Consider the following 9208-nt stretch of genomic DNA (forward strand, 5'->3'; position numbering starts at 1 on the left):
CTACAACCATCAGTAACTCCACATTTCTTTTAATATCCAGATTTTTATCACTATAACATCATTTATTGTTATTATTGTTATTTTCATTGATCCTGACATCCATCACCTTCTCATCCATCATTCATCTCACTGTCCCTGAGGCAGCCGGTGACGTAAACAGCTCGAGCTCGTGGTGACGTTAAATAAAGGAAGGGCAGAGCCGATCTCAGCTCTTCACTCAGGGCTGCAGTCAGTCACGTGTTTGTATTTGTGTGTTTCTCCTGTCATATCTAATGATTGTGTTAATGTCTGCTCACTAATCTGAAAAGAGAAAAAAAACCAAAAACATGGACAACAAATCTTTGTGGTTCATCTCAGAGTTGAACCTGGATCCATTTCTGATTCCACCTGGCGCGAAGTATCCCATATTCCTTCTCGGCATCACGATCTATGTCTTCAGCATCATCTGCAACCTGGTGCTGTTGACGCTGATCGTTTCGAGGAGGAACCTCCACAAACCCATGTACTTCATCCTCTTCAGTCTGCCCCTCAACGACCTGATCGGTATCTCCGCCATGTTGCCCAAAGTGCTGTCCGACATTCTGACGGAGACAAACACGGTGCAGTACCCTCTCTGCGTTCTCCAAGCGTTCTTGCTCCACATGTACGGCGGCGGCATCCTCTTCATCCTCGCCGCCATGTCCTTCGACCGCTACGTCGCCATCTGCATGCCGCTGCATTACAGCTCCGTCATGACGCCCCGCGTCCTGGTCTGCATCGTGGCCCTGGTCTGGGGCCTGGACTTTGTCCTGAACGTGTCCCTGTTCTCGCTGCAGACGAGGCTGCCGCGGTGCAGGACGCGGGTGATGAACGTGTTCTGCGACAACCCGTCGCTGCTGAAGCTCACGTGCGAGAGCACGGCGGTCAACAACATCATCGGCCTCTTCAACACGGCCGTCATGCAGGCCGTGAGTCTGTCCGTGCAGGCGTTCTCCTACGTGAAGATCCTGCTCACGTGCGTGCTGAGTGGCAGGTCCGAGGCCAAGATGAAGGCGGTGAACACGTGCGTGGCGCAGCTGCTCATCCTGGTCATATTCGAGGTGGTGGCGATGTTTACCATCCTGTCGCACAGGTTCAAGAACGTCTCTGCTGACCTGCAGAAGATCATGGGCATGTTGATATTCCTCGTGCCGCCGCTCCTGAATCCCATCGTGTACGGGCTGTACACGAGCGAAATCAGGCAGACTCTGCTGAGAGTCATGAAAAACAGAGTGTCCCTTTAAATCTGTGCCGAAGCACATGAACTGAGCATGTACTGTGTGTGTGTGTGTGTGTGTGTGCACAATGTCAGAAGATGTTGAAGAAACATCTCACAAACCTTGAAATAATGTCCACAAACCAAAATGAATCACTTTTAATGATTTTTTCCTCTGAAAATTCACTGAACAGTCAGAGAATTTGTTTGAATTATTTGAAAAAAACACTCAAACCAAGTGACTGGATGATCAAAATCTCAACTTTTGTTTTTGTTGTTTTTCTGTCCTCAAATGCACGTCAGATATGAAAAACATGTGATATTAACAAAGTGTTAACAAAGCCGGGAGTGTTTATGATTTAAGTTGTCTGACGCTCTCATAATGAACAGGATTTAAACCGATACAACTTTTAATGTAAGAATTTGGAGTGTGTGTCAAGAAATTAACAGTACAAAAATCTAATGTGTAAAACACAGAAAACACCAATTCACAAAACCTGAGGAAGTATAACAATTGTATCTTCAATTTCAGGCCAAATCAAGAATAATTCTACCTGAAGTTTATACACTTTTAACCTGTAATTTAGTCTTTTCTCAGTTAAATCCCACTGAGATTACGAAGACAGAACCTAGTCAAGGTTTATTTCAGCAAAACTCAACAATTCTGACATTTGAAAGAAAAAACATATCTGGTTTGTTTCAGAACTGAAATCGAAAATGTTGATAAGAATAATCTGATATCATCTGCGCCAAGTCATAAATAAAGAAAACGCAAATACAATAAAGTTAAAATAAAATAATGTTCGACACAAAATAATTGACCTGTTTCAACACAAAAGAGAGCACAAATGTTACTTTATTTTCTATATGTTGTCTTTAATCATCAGTTTCTTTCTTTTCTTTTTTTTTAAAAAAAGAACAAAAAGAAAAAAATGACACCAACCAAAGAAAACAATCAAAGTTAAAGGAAATCAAACAAAATCTGGTTTAATAACTTTAATAACTCTGATTTTAGAAACACATCATTTCCTCATTTTATTTGAAATGAAGTAAAAAAAAATTCAAAACCCTGTTTGAAAATACAATTAAAATGAAATTTAAGATTGTTGTATTGTTGTAAAGATGAAACTTTTAATAGGTTATCGTGTGTTTTCCTCTCTCACGTTACTGTTGGTGTGTAAATTGTTGATTTTAAGTTCAGTGGTGAATAATTCTGAGTTATATCAGATATATCCTAATATATATGCACTAATTAATGTGTGTTGACGCTTCACTCTTCTGGTGTTTAACCTTTTCTTACATTATAACACTTTTATATATACATGTTAAACTCTCTAAGAATGTGAATTTTCCTCTCTTAATCCCATTTTCCTGTCTTTGTTGTTTTCCTGTAAATAAATGCACCTCATGTGTACAACGTAAATACATCGTGCTGCAATTTATTCAAGTGTAAAATGTGTATATTTTGAAGAATATAAGTGTGACGCACAAATAAAATACTGACATTCTGAAACACATTTTGATACACATTTGATTTATTTAAAATAAACTTAAATTAAGAAACAGCATATTTCCTTAGTATAGTAAACTAATATTCTCGTAAATTAACAGTATCACAATTTTGAATAAAGCAAATTTGTTCATAAACACACACACACACAGTGAAAGACTAAGCATTGTTTGGTCTTTCCTGACAATAACTGCTTATTTAATTGAATTGATTAACCAATAATGACTATTTTTCAGCCTCTTCAAATAAAGTTGTGCATCGTCAGCATTTAGTTCCTTTTACCTTATGATCATCACACCATAATGAGCTTGTTTTTATGCTTTTTTAAGCAATTCAATTCAAAAATATTGTATAATTTTAAAAAAGTTTGTCTAAACAAGTGGTTTCTCAAACTTTCTAGTACCAACTTTTTTTTTTTAACCTTTCTTGTATGTGATATAAAAAATATGGATCTCTCTCTCTCCCAGTGACACCATTATCACCAAGGTTAAAATACAGCGGTACAAAGAATAAGTCGAGCAGGAGGCAGATTTGTTCCCACATCATCCTCCTCTTCCTCACATATACTTCACACACTGGTAAAGTGAGATTAGATTAAGATGGAGCGAGAGATAAAGTGACTGTAAATCATTGTTTTGTTGTTATTTGTGTCATTTCCTAATCACATACCCTGGTCCATACAATAGAACAGTATTTCTGGTTTTTCACTCCAAGTACCGCCAGAGGAAGCGCACGTACCACTGGTGGTACACGCACCACAGTTTGAGAACCACAAGTGTAAAAGTTTAATAAATAAAAAAATAAACAAAGGAATATTTCAGCCAAACGTGAGAACTTTTCCATTAGAATTCCATCCATCCATCCAATCTTAGCTGAGATGAAGCATTGAGGAAATGGGTTTTATCAAGAGGAAGACTTATATTTATTATTCTGTCCGTACCTCATCTCTTTCTTGTCCTTTCTTTTTTTTCTCTCCATTGATGCCTAGTGTTTGCTCGTTGTGTGAACTGTTGGGTTTCTCTGATGTTAATTATGTACAGAGCTTTTAGATAAAGTATGATGTGATTATTATATTAATGTGAATGGTGTTCATTTCTATACAACTGCACTCTAACTATATTATTTGGTACAGAAGAAAATTAGGAAAATAAAAGAAAAGAACATTTTTTTAATGTCTTTATAAATGTCTGTGTAAAAATTTGAATTTTGAAGATACATTTTTATTAACCCTTGAACATCGAGCGTAGAAGAAAACGTTCTGCACAAGCAAAATGTACGCGACTGTAATTACGCGACGGTTTGTGCTCTCGGAAAAACGATTGTGAAGACTGAGAAGTTGCACGTCAAAGTCAACGTGTGGTTATTATGGTATACACTCGCGCTGTTGCAGGAAGCCGGAGAATCTCAACTTTTTTCGCCAGAGAGGAGAGAGTTGGAAAAACTGCCTGTACATATTTTCCTTTTTTTTGTCCTGTTTTTGCAACATTGAGACAAAAACTCATACAAATGTTATTTTAAACAACTTATCTTCTCTTAGAAGATTCTCTTCATGTTGATTGTTTAGTTTATGTCTGTTGATTGTTTATTTATGTTTACTTATGTAACTGCCTGTTTGCACCGTGGGTCTGAGAGGACTGCAATTTCATCTGTGCTGTATGTCGTACATATAGTACATTTGACAAATAAACTACTTGAACTTGAACTTGAACTTAAATATGTTTTTATACTTTTCACATTTCAAATTTAATACATAAAATCTGGTGTTCATGTACAACTACAGTTTACACTATTTTAACATGCAGTAAATTGTAAATATCTGCCAGATATTGAAAGTTATTCTGGAAAAATGGGCAAAAAGCACTGACTCACAGGACATTTTCTGCACAACAACAGCACAACAACAGTCACAGATTACAACAACACAGACATATACTATCTATATTCTATACTATCATACACAACAGATTAATTAAACACAGCATCTAACCAGTTGAGAATCTCAACACTGATTGGTCATCACATCATTGTCTCAATGCGAATTCTTGGAGCGACAGAAGCATCGTCGTGCATTGACTTTGTATGTAAACTCGGATTTTCTATTTTTAATCTTTCTCAACCTTTATTTTACCAGGATAATCTCATGTCCTGGCCAAGAGGCAGCACACACATCAACAGGAACACTCTGAATCAACAGGAAAACTCTGAATCAACAGGAAACTCTGAATCAACAGGAAAAGTTGAATAAAACAATAACAGACACTAGAGAATTCATTTTCTGGCCCTTTTATGGTACTTAAAAAAAGTCCAGATGGACATTTTGAGGCTTAGGTGTTAAGGGGTTAACGTTTTTATTTTGTTGAGAGATGATGATGATGTTGTGAAAAGCTTTTATATTTAAAGCTGCAAAAAGTCCACAATTGTTGTAGAATCTTGAAATATGAGTGGCTTCTAGAAAAGGATGCTGGAAAGAATAAAAAGACAGATTAAAGACTGGGATTAAATTATACATTTTTGAAAATGTATTTATTTGTGTGTATAGGTATGAGTAAATGTTTCCTTTGACAATTGTTGTTGTTATTAATATTCATAAAAAATAAAACATTACACATCCAGTATCTTTATTTGTAGATCTTAATCTACACGGAAACCAGCTGAAGGGTAAAAAGTACAGTTTGTTTAATCCTAACATTTAGTCTGAAATTCTTAATAACAACTGTTTGAAAATATAATTACAACATATAAGGTTTTTTTTCCACAACTCTTGTGCGTCATTCCTCTCGAGTGACGTGTCAGTGTTTTTTCTATCGTGTGCTTAAATTCAAACGTGGGTTTTGAGTCACGCCACAAGTTCAGCTGCAGGTGAGCACACACACTTACACACACGTATCCTCACACACACTTACAGTATACGCTTATTTTGTACATTAAAATAATAATGTAAATGTTTATTAATATTTGAGATACAGAGTTAAAAAAATCTTTGGCCATATATTATAACTGTACAAAAGTAGAGTGTGGACACTTCTTGTTTTTCATTATTTATCTGCTTCTGTCCTGCACCTATAGTCTTTATTATTTAGTTTTATAGGACACATTTAGTTTTAAGGGATTTCTCTTGTAGAATTGATGAAGAATTCTGAATATTGTGTGATGTGTTGATGTTGATTATTAGAGGTGTAAATCTTACAAAACCTCACAATTCTGATTCTGATTCCAATTCCTAGGGTAACATCGATTTTTGATTCAAAATCAGAATATCGAGCTGCTCATTGAGTTGATTGAGCTCAAATCAGAGTTAAGTGTTTGGATTATGTAGTTTTTATATTTAGAAAAAGACAATGTAAACATAAGGATTTATTCAAGCTACATTTAAGAATTTGATCTTTTGGAACTTTTGAATCAATTTAGAATCTTTGATACATATCACCTTATATACATATGTATACATTCAATGAATAATTAACAACCAAAAACTGAACTGAATTTAAAAATGCTGTCATGATGTCAGGCAGCTTTATTTGTACGGCACATTTCCGACACAAAATCTAAACAAAATAACATTTTAAAGTCAGAAACGTTAAAAATGTACAACTCAAACAAAACCCATCCATAAATGAAACAGCGTACAGAATAATAATAGGAGACGGAAAAAAACTAAAAGTTTGATAAAATATGTGAAATTATAAAATGTAAAGGTGCCTGCCCTTGAGTTTCTCTGTAACTGAGGATTTTAAATCTAAAATAGAGGAAATTCTTCTATGTGTAATTCTGCTGAATGAAAAAAAACAAAATTGGGCACATTTCCAGAAATGTCTCAGTATTTTACTGAAAAAAATATGAACATTCTTTTGAGAAGAAGAATTCTCCGATGATTTGATGACATCATTATACATACATTTTATGAATTTCTTTATTTTGTTTTGTATTTAAGTTATACATTTTTTTTCCTCTTGTAATGTTTGTACCTGATATTATTTCTAACTCAACTGCACTATTAGTTTAATTTATTATATTTCTCTGATGTGTTATTCATGCATTTGCAAACAAACCAATATATTGTCATTAATATGTCATTACACGTTTGTTTTGTCCTGCAGGTGGACACACACACATGCACAGACACACACACATGCAGACACACACACACACACACACAGAGGTATTGATTCAGATTATTCAGTTATTTTTGGATGTTTTCCTCCCTGTTTGTTTTTAAATCTCCTCTCTTTTCATTGGCCTTTGACACCATTGAAGTTGCTGACGTTATTTCATCAGATTCTATTGTGGATTATTATCTGCTACTTTTGTTTTACCCATGTTTTATTTCTCAGTTGTTTTTTTAAGATGTATTGAGCTTTTATGCCTTTTATTTATTATTCTGTATTAAACACTTTGGTCCATTATCTCCTTTGACCTTTGGCCAAGAAGGCAGCACAACAACAGTGCATTGACTTTGTATGTAAACTCGGATTTTCTATTTTTAATCTTTCGCAACCTTTATTTTACCAGGATAATCTCATTGGGATTGCAACTCTCTTTTCAAAAAGCGTCCTGGCCAAGAGGCAGCACACACATCAACAGGAAAACTCTGAATCAACAGGAAAAGTTGAATAAAACAATAACAGACACTAGAGAATCAAACGACAGAAAGCTAAAAGCAGTGACAGGCTGATGAAGTCCTTCAGAATGATCCAGAGAAACCAGATTTCTGAGTTATCTCAGGGAGAGTCTCTGGTGTTTGTTGGATGTCACTGACCATTTTTATCCTCCTTCTTTCCAGGTGCAAATTATCCCCTCATCTGTGATTCAAGAGGACAAGCAGAAGTTATGTCCACAAATTCTTCTCCTCTTGTTTATACGCTGGAGACACTGGCTTTACCCGACGCCAGCATTTACCCGATGTTCTTCTTGGGGACTTTGACGTACGTGTTGCTCACGTTCTTCAACGTGCTCTTGTTGACCACCATCGCTCTGAACAAGAAGCTACACAAGCCCATGTTCATCCTGCTGTTCAACCTGCCGCTCAGCGACATGGTGTGCGCCACGGCGTTTTTCCCTCACTTCATTTACAGCATCATGACACAAGACAGACTCATCAACAAGCCTGCATGCATCATCCAGGCTTTCCTGATCCACTTCTACGGCACGGGAAACATGTTGATCTTGACCGCCATGGCTTACGACCGCTACGTCGCTGTGTGCTGCCCCTTGAGATACAACACCATCATGTCGCCACCCAACCTGGTGAGGATTATCACCACCGTGTGGCTGATTACCTTCTTGGTCATCGGCGTGTTGTTCTTTCTGCTCATGCGTTTGAAAGTCTGCCGGAGGAATGTGGTCGATTTGTTCTGCAACAATCCGTCGCTCCTGAAAATGGTCTGCGAGGACACGACCGTCAACAACATCTACGGGTTAATGATGATGTGCGTGGTTCAGGGCGGGTCGCTGGCTGTCGTCATGTACTCGTACGTGAAGATCTTGCACGTGTGCTTCGTCACGAGCCAGACCGACACTCGCAGGAAAGCCATCCAGACGTGCGGCACGCACTTAATCGTCTTCTTGATCTTTCAGATCAACTCGGTCACGACGCTCATCTCTCATCGCATTGTGAACGCAAACCCGTACGTGAGGAGGCTCCTCGGTGTGTCCATCCTCGTGTTCCCACCTTTTTTGGATCCAATCATTTACGGACTGAAATCAGCAGAACTGAAGCAGAGCCTTAGAATGTTCCTAAAAAGAAACGTAGTGGGTGTCAAGTTGTAAAAAAAAAAGAAGCCACCTTTAAAGGCCCATTTATTCTCCATTTTCATGAGTTTTACGTCCCAAACGTTGTCTCTGTCACTAACACTGCACCCGTCCATGCGTCTTTTGAGTCACAACCCCTGGATTTAATCCAAGCTCTCTTGGTTTGGACCGATGTCTTTGTACTTTCTGTTGCTTTTTCTGTTTTCCTTGTCTTGGGTTTTTGATTATTTGGCCTAAGATTAAAAAAAAGTCCTAAAACAACTGTCCAAATTAAGACCGCCTGGATTAAATCCAGGGGTTCTGACATTATGGACATTACACAATACTTCTCCTCTAGAGGGCAGTGTGTAGTGGCAAGTTGCAGGCTTCAACAAACATGGCGACCATTGAAGAGGTTATTTTATTGTGCGTGATCCAAAATGGACAGATTGATTACAAAATGCGTATCTACGTCCACGATGACCTTTGACAACTTGCTTTGTCTTTTTCCTGATTGATTGGACAATTGACTCTACACTGCCCCCATGATTTCTGGTGGTGTTGCTCTGTTTCGTCCATCATCGTAAATTCTTAAAAGGCTCCATCCATCTCCGTATTTTGTGTAGACTCTACATTAATAAAGGGATAGTTCAGTTTTTTTTTTTTTAATATGGTTGTGTGAGGTTATTGACAGATTATGACCCAAAGTTGGCCGTTTGATTTATTATCTTGTTGGT

General features: G+C 37.3%; 2 protein-coding genes across 2 annotated transcripts; both read left to right on the top strand.

The window, feature by feature from the left end:
- Positions 1–310: 310 nt before the first annotated feature.
- Positions 311–1287, top strand: LOC131462971 (olfactory receptor 4F4-like). The gene has a single exon (XM_058634566.1). The coding sequence runs from the start codon at positions 327–329 to the stop codon at positions 1260–1262; it is 936 nt and encodes a 311-aa protein (XP_058490549.1). The 5' UTR covers positions 311–326; the 3' UTR covers positions 1263–1287.
- A 6284-nt stretch (positions 1288–7571) lies between these two features.
- Positions 7572–8510, top strand: LOC131462276 (olfactory receptor 52B2-like). The gene has a single exon (XM_058633332.1). The coding sequence runs from the start codon at positions 7572–7574 to the stop codon at positions 8508–8510; it is 939 nt and encodes a 312-aa protein (XP_058489315.1).
- Positions 8511–9208: the final 698 nt, after the last annotated feature.

Source organism: Solea solea, chromosome 7 (assembly GCF_958295425.1).
Source record: "Solea solea chromosome 7, fSolSol10.1, whole genome shotgun sequence".
NCBI lineage: Eukaryota > Metazoa > Chordata > Actinopteri > Pleuronectiformes > Soleidae > Solea > Solea solea.